Genomic DNA, 18,937 nt, shown 5'->3' with positions numbered 1-18,937 from the left:
CCATTTTTTTTTTCATGTATTACACAACGTTTCAAAATAATTGTCAAAATCTATCATTTTGTATGCTTTGGTTGCCTTCCTAACAACATTTTTCTATTAAGAGTTTTCATGTAACGAGCTTGAATGTTCGATAAAACATGATGATCACAAACACGTGATGCGATTTCGGGAATATAGTTGCAATGGACACAACAATCGCTTGCGCCCTATTAGACGATAAAGTTAAGTGTTCTGAGTCGTCGATGCAATCATGTAATTTGTTTTAGAAATATGCCTACTTATCTATACACTCATTCTAGCATATCCCATATGCAACATGTGGAATTGGTTGTTACCGTCCATCACAACCGCCAATAACATGGTGCCTTTAAGATCACTCTTTAGGTGAGCTACTTCTATCAGGAGTCATGCCTACATCATTTGAGGAAGACACATAACTACATAACAATCAATATAGATTAATAATGGATGTGGAAATATACTATATAAAGATGCTCAACTCTCAAATTGATGCATCGACCTTCAAAACTTTTTGTTGCAATACAAAAATACAATGCCTCAACTTTTAAGTGCAATTAGGAGATTTAAAGATGAACTCAATATAGATTTGATGTTCACAAAAAAATGAGTGACTATAGATTCATTTTTACTAGACATTTCTAAAATTTTGGAATATTTTAGTAATTGTTAATTTATGGTTTTGCTGGGACTAATATATTTATATTAGGATTTCAAAAAAATTATTGTTTTATTATTTTATCGATTGAGGTCCGATTTTGTACTGGTCTGAAGTTGGAACCAGACAAATTATTAATTTTATCGATGCTATTAATTTATCAAGTATTAAATTATAGAGGTTCTACTGTAGTTTGGAAAAATTAACTATTTGGTCTCATGACCTGTTGAACAGATTAAAAAAAGGTTAAAGTAAAGAAATTAACTGGTTTTTTTGATTTTCTGTTCAAAAAGTTAAATAGTTAGATTTTCTTTTAAAAAAAATTAAAATTTTATAAAAATTTTTCCCAAAATATTTGCTTAACTATTTCATAGAAAAAGAGGAATGCAAATTTGCATCATACCATATATTTGATAATGTCTTATTTTATCAATGATGTATTAAAGATTTTTTTTTTAAGTTTGTATATTTAATAAATTAAAATTAATTACTAAATATAATAATGTTATAAATATCCAATGTCATAAAATAGGTTAAAATATTAAAATGGAATGATATAAACTTTACTGACGAGGTAGAAAAATGACACACTTTGGTTGCTTTAGTACAATGAAGAAATACAGCCCCTACTATCGCTAACTAGCAGGGTAAACCGTATAGATGGTCTGAACAATAGTAAGTGCAAAAAGCAACGCCGCTGCAAGAACCGATAGAATGGCCCACGGACTCCTAAAATACGTGTGAATAAGATTCGCTCGCCACTCATTCCACGGCTTCGTGCAGTAATTATGAACCTGTTTATGAACCACATCCAGCGCACTCTCCGGATCAAGAGTAATATCTTTTGACAACGAGTTAAACAATTTAGCCACTGCCTTATCACTACCAATCGCATTTTGTATTATACCTTGCGAATGCAAAAGACTAACATCTTTAGCATGATCAATAATGTTGTCCATGAAAAATATATACGAAGTCACCTCATTTCCAGCCCCAACATGCAGCCTCTCGAATGCTATGAGGTTCAAGAATAACGATTCAGTCGCATCATCCACCATGACTGGAGGAAGCTTCAGGACCCCACTTTGGAAAGTTATCCCTTTTAAACTTCTTGTTTTGGTTTTCTTGAAACGAATCCCGGCTTCGTATAGCTCAGTTGCTGATCTCACGATCTCATCACCTTCTGCAATAACGTACCGATATCGATGGTGTGGTTTTGAGGGGGTTTTTCTTTTGTGTCGTGGGTTTTCCCATAACAGACCCTTTCGGTAGATATCCAATGGATGGAGGCATCGACCCATTTTTGAGATCCGAGTGTTTGGAGAGCAGAATTTTTGCATCATTTTGTTCACAAATTCCTCATCATACTGCACATTGATTTAGTAGTAGTTAATTGTTAGTTAAAATTGGTACTAGAGTCCTATAATTTTTTCTCAAAGGAGGGAGCGGGATATATTATATACATACATACATACTAACATTCCCCATGCCCCTAAATGCGGACTCCATGAGATTAGAATAGATAAGATGAGCCTCGAGGTGCTAAATGTAGACTTCGATACAATACTAAATGACAGAGATAATGACTTGAAAGGATAACGAATTTTCTATTTCGTTTATATTTAGTTATTGAACTTTTTTTTTTTGTGTTTGATTTATTCATTAATTATTTGAAATTATTCACATTTTACTCTTATGACTTGGTTACAACTGATCATAAGGGTAAAATAGGATCAATTTAAGATAATTCATAGGTAAATCAAGTACGAAAAAAAAGTTCAATGACTAAATATGAACAAAAGTAAAAGTTTGTTACCCTATCAAGTCATTATCCATTTTTTGTAATCATCCCTTACTTTATTTTGTCGATTGGTAGCAATTACTTAGATTAATAATGTTAATTTCAGTCACTACGTTTCATTTGTGTTGTGTTTGTAAGGAGTATTACATAATACAATGTGTACCATATAATCATATTGTAGTTCGTGGCTTTAATCATAGTTCATGCGATAAACTTTTAAGAGTTTTTATTTATTTATTTATTTTTTAAATTCATTCATTTGGTTTATTCGTTTATTTATAATTATAACTTTATAGGTTATAATGAGATATCCTTTATCCAACCCCATATTACATTAATTCATGTACTTTGTGTATATTACAAACTGTTATGCTATTTCCAATGAAATGTTGTGAAAACAACACTATGTGTGTGCATTATATACAAAACATCTATTTTAAGCTATATCAAGAGATATAAAGACATGAGAGTTTGAAAGATATTTATGCCGAAGAGTCATTATAGAATGATATTTGCTAATGAAATATGATCATATAAGGTCACATCTTATAGGAAATTATCACTAATTGATTATTTATTAGAATAATTCTGATTATTAATAAATATCAACACTTGTCTATTATGCCCTTAAATCTTGTAATGAAAACAAATATATTATTTAAATCTTAAATATTAAACGCTACATCTAAATAATATGATATAATGAAATTTACTCAGAAGTCTTGAAAGGGAGAACATAAAAGTGTGATTTACCAATTTTTAAAATTTTATTTATGGGATAATGACTTGAAAGGGTAATGATCTTTCAATTTTGTTCATATTTAGTCATTGAATTTTTTTCGTATTTGATTTACCCCTGAATTAATTGTTCACATTTTACACTTATAACCGACCATAAAAGTAAAATATGAACAATTTTAAATAATTTAACGGTAAATGAAACACAAAAAATTAATTCAATGACTAAATGTAAAAAAAGTTTAAATTTCATTACCCTTTCAAGTCATTATCTCTAAATGACATGTACATGATAACAAATTCCTAGATTCTCTACAAAATAACTTTTAGGAAGAAGGGTGGACTTTAACATAAATAGAGATGTATTAGAATGTGCCGAGTAGATGTTAAACAATAACACATCCCATGAAACAAAGGCTCGATTAGACTAGATCAGATGTGGTGATCCTGTAAGGTCATCTGTAATGGGGATTTAATGGTGAGTTTAATTGTGAAAATGTGAGTTCAATACATCAAACCCACTATTGTGGGTGGAGTTCAATGAATTGGGGTTTAATCCCCATTGAGTGGTATGCAAATTTTCAAAATTTTTTTAAGCCATTTCACCAATAAAACTTTGTATTTAAATAATTACACCCTACATGCAAAAGGTATATGTTATTATTTTCTTATTTATAATATTTGTAATTTATTTTGTTTTATATTCAATAATTAAATCATCAAGTTAATTTATATTATAATATTCTAAACAAAAAAAATATTTAAATCTTAAAAATATTTTAAAACAATAAAATATACAACAATCTTTAATTAATAATTTGTAATTTGTATCTTTTAATTTCTAATTAATGTAATATTATAGTTTTACAATATTATTTATAAAAAGATATAATTAAATATTGATGTGGAAATTCATTGAATTCTTAAGAGTTTAATGGATAAAATATTATAGTTAGTGAAATGATAATTTGACAATCCATTAAACTCTTAATATAATGCATTGAAGATGGTCTAAGGTGCTAGAGATAGGACTCTAATAGCATGTTAGTTAGATTAATATAGGATATCACGAATCCTTGATTTTTTCTCCAAATAGACCTTACAAATATATAATGGAGACAATGTCTAGCCGAGTCATACACTATGCTCCTTGAGATGGAGGCACAATGAGATTAGACCAGAAGTGTTAGTTTTGTGTGCCCGAGGTGTTGGACGCCCACTCTATATCATGTTAGTTATACATGTATAGATATCTAGAGTCATTTCTCTTTCTCTTTCCAAAAGAGTTCTCAGAAAAAGAGGGACTTCAATATATATAATATATATAAAGAGATGTGAGACACCGTTAGTAATTAAATAATTATCATCACCTGATTAGGGTCATCTTCATGTTTTGTGGCGATGACAAGCGTGTGAAGAAGCAGCATCGGTAACTGGTTTTCAAGCATGAGCATGTCACGTTTGAGGTATGGCATGATGTAAAGCTTTCCATGGTTGCTAAAAATAGGATCATTAGAAGCATAATCATCAACATCATCATCTGGATTATCGCTATCACAAGTAGTAGCAGCTCGCAAGATCTCAAGCATGAAACATCCATCCAAGATCATCATCTTCACAAAACCGATAGTATCTTGTTGCCATTTCTGATCCAGCGAACTGTAAGAGTGTTTGAGATCCTCCACTACCTCCATTACAGCATTGAAATAGCATTCAAAGGGTTTCTTGTATCTTTTCAAAAAGTGAAGGAGAGCTCGGCGTTTGTTCTCTTCCATGGGCTCTAAATTCGGTTCTCCATGGTGGTATGGCCCGAATGAGACTGATTGTGGCTTGTAAGCTCCTTTGTTGAGATCTGTTACACAAGAGGGTACGCGATAGATTGATCGTTTCTTCCACTGCTCCATTTCGGATGAAGAATCTCCCATGTTCTTCACTTCTTCATTTATGTTCATCACCCACTCAATTTCTCCCATTTTGGAAAATCTGTGTGGATGATTTGTAGGATATTATGTGTTTCTCGCTGCATAAAATCTATGGTTTTGGACAGATTTTAATCTGAGATGATGTAAGCTCATGAAGCAAGCAAGAATATCATCGTACGTGCATGAACAGTGGTTTCCTTTTTCTTTAGTTTTCTTCGATGCTTTTATTTTTTTAAGGATTCAAAGAGAAGGTGTTCTAATCTTCGTATGAAAGCAAAGTTGCATGTTGAATTCTGAATCATTCCATGGGTAACCTTTCTATTTTTTTATTGAGGAATTATTCAAGTGTAAAAAAAAGTTAGGGTCCATTAAATGGATGTTTGGATAGGAAAAAAAAGGGTGCTTATGGCTTATTGTTTATTTCCATTACGATAAGCTAAGTTTAAGTGTTTAAATAAAATCCTTAATAATCAGCTTATTGTGTTAGGAATAAGCTAAATAAGCTAATTTTAATAAGCATCTCCCTCCTTACTTATTGCTTATTATTTATTCCCACCACAAATAAGTTAATAAGCTAATAAGCTAATCCAAACATCTCCTAACTTAGAATTAATTGTATATTTTTTCTTTTAGAAAATCAGTCGGAGACTTGGAAGGTCTTGGAGCTTTTTTTACCAAGAATGGAATGCACCACAATTAATAACAATTAATAACGCCTAGTTTGCCCACCCTCCATAAGAGTTTCAAGAAAAAATTCCATATGTGTGACACCATAAGAGATAATTTAAGGGAATTAACTCCCAACCTCTTGTTCCATATTAATATAACCTCACATTAATATAAAATCGGATATATCAACCCAGCTAGTGTGGATATCAATAAGGTCTACTAACTTAGAAATGTCGAAATGTGCCTAGTATTCATTAAATCTTAGCAACAAATCCAATAGTACAATAAAAAAAACTAATTGATTCCACCGTTGTAGGTCCAATCGGCTTTACATTTTGCCATTTTGGGCAGAAGTATCTTGGATCACCCCTTTAATCATGAACGAGCTTATTTCACTGGCCAAAGGACCAACGAAATGATGTAAGATAGAAGTAGTGTGTGTGTGTATATATATATATATATATATATATATATATATATATATATATATATATATATATATATATATATATATATATATATATTGTCTCTTTTGTATCCAGGAGTTCAATCAGACAAATAATAATATAGTTCAATACATATCGATGGAAGACAACAACAAGCTGCGTCAACGCTACACCTTTCTGGATGATAAAATTAATTCATTTGAAAACAATATCTTTAGATCTAGGAGATATGACATTAGAATGCATGAGCCATTGGACTCCGTTGAGGAGCTCCACCGCCTGTGGTGCCAGAAACCCAAATGTATCAAATGCAAAATGAACAAACACATGTTGATTTTCTACACATGCATTTTTATGCTTTGCCACTTTGCACACAACGGCTTTCAAAATGACATGACATGCTGTGAAACCCCGCTACTCAAAATTCTTTATATATGCTATAGCCAAATAACACACTTATTAGAGCGAATTCATTAATTAATTTGTTAATCTTGCGGCCAATTGATTAAACGCTTGATCAATTATATATTATTATAGGCATTTTCCCCTGGTTTATAGCTTATTATATTTCAGTCATCAAATCATACATACTTATAAAGGTAACATTTTTTCTTGAATCTCATGCATTTGAAACCCCTATTTTTTTTTCCTTTTACTATATTCATTTGAAACTCCCATGACTTTTCAATTTCTTTATAATAATAATTATAATTTGGTAATTAGGTTAAATAAATATCAAATCTAAAGTGTATTTATATATAAACTAAATTGTAATATTAAAATAATATCTTTAATTCTACTTATAAAATTATGTTTTTTTAACTTCTAACATATTATAGTTAATTTATTAATTTTAATATATTGTTGGATGTAAACCATTATCATTTTAAAGGTATAATTTTTGAACAATTTGTATAAAATACTTAAATTATTAATTAAAATATAACATTATAGGCTCAACATAAATATAAATTTTATTTAACTTAAACAACACAAAGATTATTTTATAAATAGTTAAAAGTGATAAATTGTAATGTCTTTCTAATAATGATTGTAAATTGGTTAATAAGGTTAAATAAATATCAAACCTAAATTGTAATCACAAATAGACTAAATTTCAATTTTAAAATAATATCTTTACTTCTATTTATAAAGTTATGTCTTTAAATTTTAACATATTATACTTAATTTATTAGATTTAAAATGTTGTTGTATATAAACCATTAGCAGTTTAAAGCTATAGTTTTTGAACAGTTTGGACAAAATACTTACATTGTTAATTTAAATATAACATTACAGTGTCAACTTAAATATAAATTTCAGTCCCACTAAAAAAATCAAATAATATTTTGTAAATAGTTAAAGGTGATAAATTATAGTGATAAATGCAAAAATTAAACTGTAATATCAGTTTAACTAAAATATTTCCTAAATATATTTATATAATCGTTAAAATTTTTAAATAAGTAGCTTAAAATAAATTATAATAACAATAGTTAAAAATAACTCTATATAAATGATTATATTGTTACCTTTAAAATAAAAAACTAATGTTTGATGTTTTAAATAATTATAATGATAGAAATTAAAACATTAAGCAAATAAATTTTAAAAAATTAGTTAAAAATAACAACTATAAATAATATTAAACCATATATAATATTTAATTTTATTGATGTGTAACTCGCGAGTAGAAGTCATTCAAACGATTGAGATTATGACGTTATACTAGATTTATATATTATCATATCAAAATAATCAATATATTTTTTGAAATTAATATACGAATTATTATATCAAATTTAACAACAACGTTAGTGTTATATTTTAAAAAATATATATTTCTAAAGACATCAATTATATAGGTGTTTCTGCGCATTACAATGTCAGCTCAAATATAAATTTCAATTCCATTTAAAAAAACTAAAGAATATTTTGTAAACAGTTAAAAATGATAAATTATAGTGATAAAAACAAAAACTAAATTGTAATCTCAATTTAACAAAAATATTTCTTAAATATATTTTTATAATCGTTAAAAGTTTCCAAATAAGTAGCTTAAAATAACTTACAATAACAATAGTTAAAAACAACTCTATATAAATGATTATATTGTTAGTTTTAAAATAAAAAAACAATGTTTGATGTTTTAAATAATTATAATAATAGAAATTAAAACAATAAGCAAATAAATTTTATAAAATTATTTAACAATGAAAACAACTATAAATAACATCAAATCATATATTATATTTAATTTTATTCATGTGTAACTCGCGGGTAGAAGTTATTCAAACGATTGAGATTATGAAGGTATAATATATGTATATATTATCATATAATTCAAAATAATCAATATATTATATCAATTTAGTATATACAAATTATTATATCAAATTTAACAACGACGTTATTGTTATATTTAAAAAAATCATATATTTGTAAAGACTTCAACTATATAGGTGTTTCTACGCAACGCGCGGACATTCGCCTAGTTAGATATATGTTATATAACAGGTCCTTTCGAATTAAAAGCATTTAATTTATTTACATTCCAAATAAGTGCTATACTTTATCAATTATCATAAGTTAAAATTGTAGTGTTTATATAGTTAAAAATATTTTTAAATTGTAAGAGTTATTAAATAAGCTGAATTTTTTTTTATAGATTTAAAATAAATTAAGTATCATAAGTACAAATTAAACATTATAACTTAAAAACTCACGAGTTGTAATGTTTAATTGGTTAAAAATATTTTTAAGTTATAATGGTTATTAAATAAGTTGAAATTTTTTATAATTTTCAAATGAATATGATGCTAACAATATACGATCTCTATTGTAATATATATACAAATATATAGATATTGTAATATATATACAAATATATAGATAGCTTGATATAGATATATAAAGTAAAATATTTATAAGTGTACATGTATTTATTTTTGTTTTAGATTAGCATATTCATGGAGAATTTATATTTATATATAGATGAAAATACTTGACAAATAAAAATGAGTTCTTTTTAATTGTTGTATTTTCATGATTTTAGGTTGTTAATATATATATATATATATATATATATATATATATATATATATATATATATATATCGATTACGTTATTTTGTTGTACATTATTTTTTAAGCTTAAGATTTTGTTATTTGTATTTTTTTGATATATGTTTTTAACATTATGGTCAACTCACATCTTTCCTCATTTATACGAAACTCATTATTAACGTACATATGTATCATATCCATCAATTATTAACAAATTCTTAAACCATAACAGAAAACATAAAATCATAAAGATGATTTTATAATTAAAATTTATTTTCATTTCTTTGGGTTTCTTTTTATTACATTAGAATTGAATATCTCATCATCTTGTGAAAAAATTTCAATGGTATATATTTGAAAGAAATATTAACGAATAATTATATTTTTCTATATAATTACATACTCGACTGCACAAACAAATTAAAACGATATCGTATTTTATTAGATAGTAAATATTTATAATAACAAATATGTTTATTTAGAATAAATAAGTCACTGTATTATTAAATTCTTAGGATTTTAATATCTTAAAATGATTATATCATTTTAAAACTAAATAGAAACTTTCTAAGAAAGATATCATTGAATTTAAGAGATTAAGTTTATTATCTAACTTGAAATAAAAAACTTATATATATATATATATATATATATATATATATATATATATATATATATATATATATATATATATATAATTGCAAAAATGGTCCTTATAGTTTGCCAATTTATTTGGGTAAGGTCCAAAAAAAAGTTTATTAGCAAAAAAAGCCCTTATTTGATGGTTTAGTTGTGGTTTTAGTCCATATTTCGGTAACTTTAACATTTGGCCGTTAACTTTTTTAAAATGACAATTTTACCCTTAGGGACCATTTTTGCAGTTATCTCTTTTTACCAAATTATAATGACCATTTTGCAATTCTTATTTTTAAATTTATTGAATTATTATATATTAATCATTCTTTCTTTTTAATTTTATTGAACTATTATACATTAATTCCTTTTTAATTTTATTTTTATTGGATTAATTTTTTTATCTGATTATTATATAGCAATTATTTTTATTTTTATTATATAATATTTATATATTAATAATATTATATTATTAGTTATTTCTTTTAACTATTTTTAAAATTTTTTATTGGATTATTTTTTTTATAAATTTATTAGATTTTTTTATTGGATTATTACATTTAATTTATTATATTCTATATATAAAAAATAATATTTTAGTGGATCATTAATTTTTTTTAAATGTATAATATTAATTCTTTTTAATTTATTGGTTCTACCACAAAGACTTCAGAATACGCAAAAACACCGCATCCCATTGTCGAAAATTATCGGGGCTACCACTAATTACCTTCATCAGAGGTTTGACGGAAACACTACCAACCTGTTTCCATCCAACACCTCTATCCAGTAGCCACCTGCGATTACCTCTTCAAAATTCGTCAGAATCCTTTATATTTGCCACTAAGTCGATCGTGTTCCACTAGAACTATCACTATTTGAACCACCAAGAAGTCCAACCAAACACCCTTGTCAGTTCCTCCATTTGTTGCCTTTTACCAGCTTACGCCACAAAATCATACTACCTGGTTAGTTCCTCCATTCGTTGCTTTCCACAACCCATGTACAACCTTATATCTAGTGGGGGATCTGGTGGTTTGAAAACCCTATATCTAACATTGTTGCCATTGATGGCAGTATGGTTAGTCAATTGCTGTAGTTTTGGTTGAGAATGACGGATTGTAGGCAACGATCGATGATTTCCGACAAGATGATGTGGCGACGCATGGTGGTAGAAAGTGTCACACCCCCGAACCGGAATGGCGGAAACGTCTGGGGGCGGATGACGTCATTGTATAATATCATAACAGTTGAATATAAATGAAACATAGCAACCCAGACATCATACATTGAGAATACAAGTTTACATGATTCACACACTGTGTTTGTTCAAAAGTTACGCATCAATTGTCAGAAAAGTAGAAATTCATGATGCAGCAGCTCCTGTTCTCAAAATGATTTGAATACCTGTTTACGGGTTCCCTGAGAATACAATTCCCTGAGAATACAAGTAGTTTTGAAAAGCATCAACAATAATGTTGGTGAGTTCATAAACATTTTTGTATGAAAAGTGTTTGTAATTGTTTTGTTTAAAATGATTTTGTATACTTCCAGAAAAGCCAATATTTTCTATAAAAATGAATGTAAGTCTCATATCCAAAACTAAAAATGTACGTATGACTTTTGTATCTTTTCCTTGTAAAATGATAGTGTATGTTCGTAGAAAATCCAATATTTTCTTATGTATAAACTGTAGTCTTTAACGCTAAGACCAGAAATGTAAGAAATGATGTACTGTAAGATAGTATGTAGTTTTATTCGTTTATAAAACTGATGAGGTGTAAGCTTCCCGTAAACCAAATAGTATAGTTAATCCCTATGTGAGTTATTATAACCATGCTTAATATGACTGTTATGCCTGAACGACGTTCTTCTGGCGTCAGAATTGGTAGATATTTGTCACCCTAGACTTGTCGGTCTAACTGTAGCGAACAATTTAGGTGTGGGGTTATCAATCCCGTATAGATCTATACACAACTATCTCGCTCTCTATCCAGGAGACTCTAGTTATAATGCAAGACTTAATGTGTACGCTCACTAGGTACGATGAAGAGAATGTCTCACTAGAGCATTAACAGATTTACGCGAACTACGACTCCCTTTTTTGTATAATGAAATAATTATACCATTGAAAAATTATGAAAGTATGGACCCCCAAACTATACCAATCCTAGTTTGCCTTGTATGTTTCTATGTGGACTATTTATATAAACTTATATATAAATATAAAGTTAAATTCCTGTCTAGTATTTAATATATGTTATTAAAACATAATATCCTTTGGTTTTAACCCACCAAAACAGTAATGACTAAAATATATCAATTTTTACTAGAAAAAACTATTTTTAGTAAAAATTACCAAATCTTGTAGTTTGTACAACACATATTTTTCCTGTTGATGTTTGTTATCATGAAATGACTTAAGTTTTCGCTATCTTTGCATACTAACTTCATATTATACGATTTTTGTGTAGAAAAGAGTGGTGATGTCTACATTTTATACCACTATTATTCCATATTCAAATAATGAGAGCGAAACATGAAATATCCATAAGACAAACATATTTTGACTTGTATTCCCCCCTTAAAAGTATGAAAAACTCAAAAATGGGGGTATGAAGCTCACCTTACAAATTTCGTGGGTGTCTTAAAGGAAAAAGATGGGAGTTTCGAGCCTAGCTTCTTATGTGGAGTTGGTAAGCTTCTTGGAAGGGTTGGTATCCTAGTAATTTAACACACAAAAATGTGTGTAAACATGATAAATTTAACATCAAAATGTATAAAAACACTTGTGATTTATGAAGAAGCTTACCAAAAACCTAGGACCGACTTGAAAATGAAGATTCTTGAAAGGAATTGGACTTGAACTTGAGAGAACAAAAGATTTGGTCCTATCTTTGACCAGGTTTTTTAGAAAATAAAAAAGATGGTGGCTTCACTTTAGCATGGATACGTGGGCTAGATGGTAGCAATCATCCAGCTCGTTTTTTAGTATAAGTAGATCTACTTTGTTTTTGTTTAGTTTAATAGATAGGATGTAGACTTTCAAATACTTCTAGTTTGAAATCAGTTTCCAGAAGAGAATAAAGTCACATAAAGTTTATCCCAATTCCACCATCTGTTCTTCATTTCACACAACACCTTTGGGTGTGTTTTTGGTTTGCAGGTCTAATTTCCATTATATATATATATATATATATATATATATATATATATATATATATATATATATAGAGAGAGAGAGAGAGAGAGAGAGAGCTAGGTTCAAATGTTTTTAGCAACTATTGTGTGCCTAAATGAACCAACGAGAATTCAAGAAATAATAAATAATTAAATAAATCATTTAAGGGTATTTTGGACCTTTTGTACTTTTAATTATGGAAATCATTTATTTGAAATCCTACAATTAAGGAAATAAAGTAAATATATTTGACCTACTCGTGTGTGGTAGAACACGTCTCTGACTTGCTCAACAGTTGTAGCCGCCTCCGACTTCATCCTCTGCATCGCATTCGTCCACCATTCACCGGTGATGTCGCAACCAGCCGATCACTGTCCACCAATACTTCCACTTCCCGCCTCCATCAGTGTCGTGAGTTCCTCCACCAACACCGATGAAATCGATTTTCTTTTTTCTCAAAATTTTATTTTTTTAGATTCTATCAGTTATTGAAATCGATTTCTTTCTTCACAAAAATTGATTTGTTGAAATCGATTTTATTGCTTCTCTTCTCATCTGTGAAATCCATTGATTATTTGAAATCGATTTTTTAAGTAATACTTTCTAATTGATTTGGAATATGAATTTGTAGGATACAAAATTGCTGCAAGCATTTATCTGTATAAATATGTGTTTATATTATATGAAATGTTTGACTAATGAGTAACAACTGATAGAATCTATGATGATACAGTGTGTGCCTAAAAGGTGTTCGATGAAATGTCGATTAGAAGTATGGTGTTTCATTGTACAATCTATATATGGGTAAAACCACACGTCGTCTTCCTTATTTCTCCTCCATCGTCTCCCACCTGGTAGCCAGATGTTCATTATCTCGCTACCATAACCCTCCAGTCGGACCAACAAGTATTTTTGTTTAACTGGTAATGCATTCTAGCAGAATATTTGAAAGTTGATTATGTTTTTTTTTTGTGGATTTAGGTTTTGAAGAGACTGAATTCGACAAAATTCGATTTCAATCTCTCCTTATTTGTCAAGATAGGAAAAGTAAAAAACATTGCAAGATAGGAAAAATGAAATACATTATGTTAGAATCTGGTCATCTGGTATGTATTCTGTCAAAACTCTTAGAATGTCTGGCAGAATTCGATTTCAATCTCCTTATTTGTCAAGATAGGAAAAGTAAAAAACATTGCAAGATAGGAAAAATGAAATACATTTTGTTCGAATATATTATCATTCTCTATTATATAGTTTTTATAAAATAAGTAATGCTTGTATTCTGTTTGAATTTATTTGTATAAATACATTATGTTAGAATGTCTTTTGAGAATGTTTGTTAACAACAAGTACATTAGTTTTATTGGTAATACTAACGAATAATGCATCTTATTCTTTCAAAATGGATTTGAAGAAGGAATTCAATATTGATCATACAAGAGAAAGATTTGGAATCGAGGTCAACAACTAGTATATTTTGCGAAGAATTACATTATTACGATAATATATCACATTTTCATCATAGTTAGAATCAAGTGCATTATTTGGACCATTGATAAAGATCATGTGTATTTGCTTAATAATTGTATATTTAAGAATGTTATTTCTTAATATTTTTATTCATTTTTGATGATATTCTATTAAAATATGTATAACTATATTAAATTGTATAAGACTATTAGTTTGTAAGAATATGTATGATTTTGTATTCATGTTCGAATGTATATGAAGAATATATGTTGAATTATTAAATCAGGTTAATTATCAAAAATATATGCATTGGAAATATATTCCGCAAGAATAAAATCGAAAATATCTTTACTAATTAATGTTTGACATTCTGACAGAATAAAATCGGATTTTTAAATTTGAATTATTTTAAAATGTTTAGATTTTAAAAAATAAAGGAATTCATTATCCTTAAAAATCAGAAAATTTCCTTTTTTAATATAGGTTAATTGACTAAAATGTCTTTATGCCGAAATTTGTGTGATTATATGGTACATGTTACCCTATTGTGATATCATAGACCCTCAGATCATGATCTTTGATTGTATTTCATCCGGTGGTCCAGATTTGTGCATTCTGACACACAATAGTTAGTAAAAACAAAATAACGTAACCTTATATATATATATATATATATATATATATATATATATATATATATATATATATATATATATATATATATATATATATATATGAAAGTAATGATTAGAATAAGGATGGAAATGAAAAGTCTTTTTTGGTGTTCAGTCACTCCCTTTCTCCGTGATTCCTTTTCTGTTATTATATTCCTTTGAATCATTTTTTTATACTTTAATCCCAACATGTACCCACCCATCGGGGCCACACCAACTGGTACACACTCTATGGTTTTCGAAGAAGGCGGATGGAAGGTATCAAATGGACATTAATGATAGACTTTTCAAAAATCAACTAGAGGTCAAGCTGCAGGTTTAGGACCCAAGAGAGACTAAAAGTCTTGATGACAATGTTTATAAAAGTACTATTTTCATCTTCGCCAATCAATAAACAAAAACACAATTAACACACAAAAAGCAACCATGCATTTACAGATACTACTTGTAGTGGTAGTTATGGCAGGTTTGGGGGCAGCAAGTGCTCAAGGGGAGTCGCACTGTAAAAAAAACATGTGGTAATGTGACTATCGAGTACCCGTTTGGTTATGATGAGGAATGCTACTACAATTCAAATTTCCTAGTAACCTGTAACCAAACATCCGGTAAGCCGGTACCGATCCTTGGTGTAGGGACAACTAATATTGTTATTTCAAGTATGTCGATGGACAAAGGCGAGTTGGAGATTTTGATGTTTGTAGCCAGTGATTGCTACAACAGCTCTGGTTCCACTCGTAGGTTACATGCAACTTTGACGTTGGGGAAAATTGGGACGGATATCCGGGTCTCAACCAAGAACAAGTTTGTTGCAGTTGGGTGTGACACGTTGGCGTTTTTAAGAGGAACAAGGGGTCCGAGGATTGACGTTACAGGATGCAATTCTAACTGTGGTAGGAGAAGCCTTTTTACAAATGGATCTTGCACAGGTGTTGGGTGTTGTGAAGTAGCAGTTCCAGAAGGAATGAGCGCTTTCAAGATTATAGTAACAAGCAATAATAACCATACAAATATAACCGACTTCAACCCTTGTAGCTATGGCTTTTTTCTTAAAAATGGGAACTTCAACTTTTCAACCAATGATCTGCGTGAGTTTCAAACTCCCAGGATGCCAATGTTACTTGACTGGGCAATTGGAAACTCGACTTGTGAAAATGCAACAGCCACAAATACTTTGATATGCAAGGGAAACAGCGAATGCGATCGAAATTATACAGGTCCTGGATATCGCTGTAGCTGCAAAAATGGTTATAAGGGCAATCCTTATATTAAAAATGACTGCGAGAGTAAGTGCTATATATTTCATCTTTTGGTGTTTTGTTTCCATTATTCGCTAATCCTTGTTGCACCAAGAGAAGAGTTTACTCCTAATGAAATGCTTGACCATTTAATTTGTACTCTACAGATATTAATGAGTGTATAAATGGTAATCATGATTGCCGACATGAATGCATTGACGAAGAAGGAAGCTATACATGTAAATGTCGAAAAGGCTACTCTGGTGATGGGAAAAAAGGTGGAACAGGTTGCACTGCAGATCAATCAATCGTTATTAAGATTGCAGTAGGTAAGCAAACCGATCAAAATCTTATCAGTTAATATTAGAGGTGCAGATCATTTGTGCTATTAGTGATCGATCATTGTTTCTTGTTACAGGTTCCTCAGCTGCTGCCATATTTCTGATTGTGTTTGTCAACTGGTTATACTTCGGACTCAAGAAACGTAAGCTTATGATGCTTAGAGAAAAATTCTTTAGGCAAAATGGTGGAATAATGTTGCAGCAACGAATTTCCAGAGATAAAGGTTCTGGTGATCAGGCGAAGGTGTTCACCATAGAGGAGCTTAAGAGGGCAACCAACAACTATGATGAGAGCAGGATTATCGGAAAGGGTGGCTATGGCACAGTTTTTAAAGGAGTTCTATCAGATAGCAGAACAGTTGCCATAAAGAAGTCCAAACTAGCTGATCAAAACGACACCCAGATAGAGCAATTTATCAACGAAGTGATCATCCTTTCTCAAATCAATCACAGAAACGTGGTGAAGCTGATTGGATGTTGCCTGGAATCAGAGGTCCCATTATTGGTTTATGAATTCATTCCAAATGGCACACTCTCTGATCATATCCACAACAAAGGCAAGTCGTCTGCTATTACATGGGACATCCGTCTTAGAATAGCAACAGAAACAGCTGAAGCCCTTTCCTACTTGCACTCTGCTGCATCAGTCCCAGTCATCCATCGAGATGTCAAGCCAACGAATATTCTCTTGGATGATAATTACGTGGCAAAGGTAGCTGATTTTGGAGCATCAAAGCTAATTCCTATGGATCAGAATGAGGTGGCGACAATGGTGCAAGGAACATTAGGCTACTTAGATCCTGAATATTTGCAGACGAACCAGCTGACAGATAAGAGTGATGTTTACAGTTTCGGAGTAGTATTAGTTGAACTTTTAACTGGAAAAAATGTTCTAAACTTTGAGAGGCCAGAGAAAGAGAGGAATCAAGCCAAGCATTTTCTATCTTCTTTGAAAGAGGGACGACTCTTGCAGGTTCTTGATGAACAGTTGCAGCAAACTGAAAATCATAACGAGATCATTACAGTCTCTAGACTTGCGGAAAGATGCTTACATGTTAAAGGAGATGAAAGGCCTACCATGAAGGAAGTAGCAATGGAACTGGAAGGAATATTGTCATCAAAGATACAAAAGCATCCGTGGGAGAAACATACTTTGAATGAAGACGAAGCTGAGTATTTGCTTAAAGAACCAACCATTAATGTCTATGAATTCGAAGATGGGGCTAATGCAAGTTCAAGTACCTTTGATAGCATGAGCAAGCATACAATATTGCCCATTGCTAGTGGCAGGTAAGTAGGTAAGTTTATAAATACCTAAAAGAGACCGGAAAAGTATGACGATTTGTTAAAAAGGAAACAAAAATCTCCAGTTCCAAAAGTAAACCAGCCTTTACCCAAGCTAAAAGTTTTAACTTTTATAGTGGCAATTTAGCTCCCATGTAGCATCCTCTCATTTCTCCATTTGGTTATGATATGTTCCTATATTAATAAAAAGAATGGTTTTTTTTTTTTTTTTTTTTTTTTTTTTTTGTCATGTGTCACCAGTGTTATGAAAACCAGACCGGACCGGCTGGTTGAACCGGGAACCGGTGATGTTACCGATTTCTTATCTCTCAAAAACCGTCTGTACTATGAACCGGAAAAACCGCCGATTTTAATGAAAACCGGAAAAAACCGGGCTGGTTCAACCGGAATTAAAACCGTTTTATTGAAAAAAAAAACAATGTTTTTCTTATATTAAGCTCAAAACAAGCAAGCCGACTCTAAAGAGATAGCCGACTGAAACGTTATTTGACTTGTTCTTCTATGCGTTGTTGGGCTCCATTTTATAGGCTTAGTTTACCTTTTATTTCCTTCTCACCCACCGATGTGGGATAACTCATATATAACTTTTTTGGAAACGGCAAATGATTCAACGGAAGCCTCTACCCAATATTCCAGAGTAGACACCGAGTTCGAGCTCCGCAAAACGGACAAACCCAGCCCCCATGGGGATTTCTAGGGAAAATTCCCCTACATATGACATCCCCAATTTCACAGCCAGAAAAGACCGATTTGTTTATGCTTTATTTTATAAAATCAGAGT

At 30.1% G+C, this 18,937-nt stretch overlaps 1 protein-coding gene and 1 pseudogene across 2 annotated transcripts; one reads left to right on the top strand and one right to left on the bottom strand.

The window, feature by feature from the left end:
* Positions 1-1,202: 1,202 nt before the first annotated feature.
* Positions 1,203-5,297, bottom strand: LOC145070740 (UPF0481 protein At3g47200-like). The gene is made up of 2 exons (XM_079017700.1): positions 4,586-5,297; positions 1,203-2,043 (listed from the first exon to the last, which is right to left on the bottom strand). The coding sequence occupies exons 1-2, from the start codon at positions 5,186-5,188 to the stop codon at positions 1,312-1,314; spliced, it is 1,335 nt and encodes a 444-aa protein (XP_078873826.1). The 5' UTR covers positions 5,189-5,297; the 3' UTR covers positions 1,203-1,311.
* A 10,284-nt stretch (positions 5,298-15,581) lies between these two features.
* LOC145069728 (wall-associated receptor kinase 2-like) lies at positions 15,582-18,362 on the top strand (annotated as a pseudogene). Its single transcript, XR_013689658.1, has 3 exons — positions 15,582-16,558; positions 16,678-16,839; positions 16,929-18,362. The product of XR_013689658.1 is annotated as a wall-associated receptor kinase 2-like (transcript).
* Positions 18,363-18,937: the final 575 nt, after the last annotated feature.

This window comes from Lactuca serriola, chromosome 8, assembly GCF_051521515.1.
Source record: "Lactuca serriola cultivar US96UC23 chromosome 8, Lser_US96UC23_V15, whole genome shotgun sequence".
NCBI lineage: Eukaryota > Viridiplantae > Streptophyta > Magnoliopsida > Asterales > Asteraceae > Lactuca > Lactuca serriola.
This window is presented reverse-complemented; position numbering and strand designations above follow the sequence as displayed.

Excerpts from the sequence above, each read along its gene's own strand:
- LOC145070740 (XM_079017700.1), bottom strand. The coding sequence starts at position 5,188 with ATGGGAGAAATTGAGTGGGTGATGAACATAAATGAAGAAGTGAAGAAC. Across the intron at positions 2,044-4,585 it reads ATGAAGATGACCCTAATCAG|TATGATGAGGAATTTGTGAA; the intron begins GTGATGATAATT and ends ATCAATGTGCAG.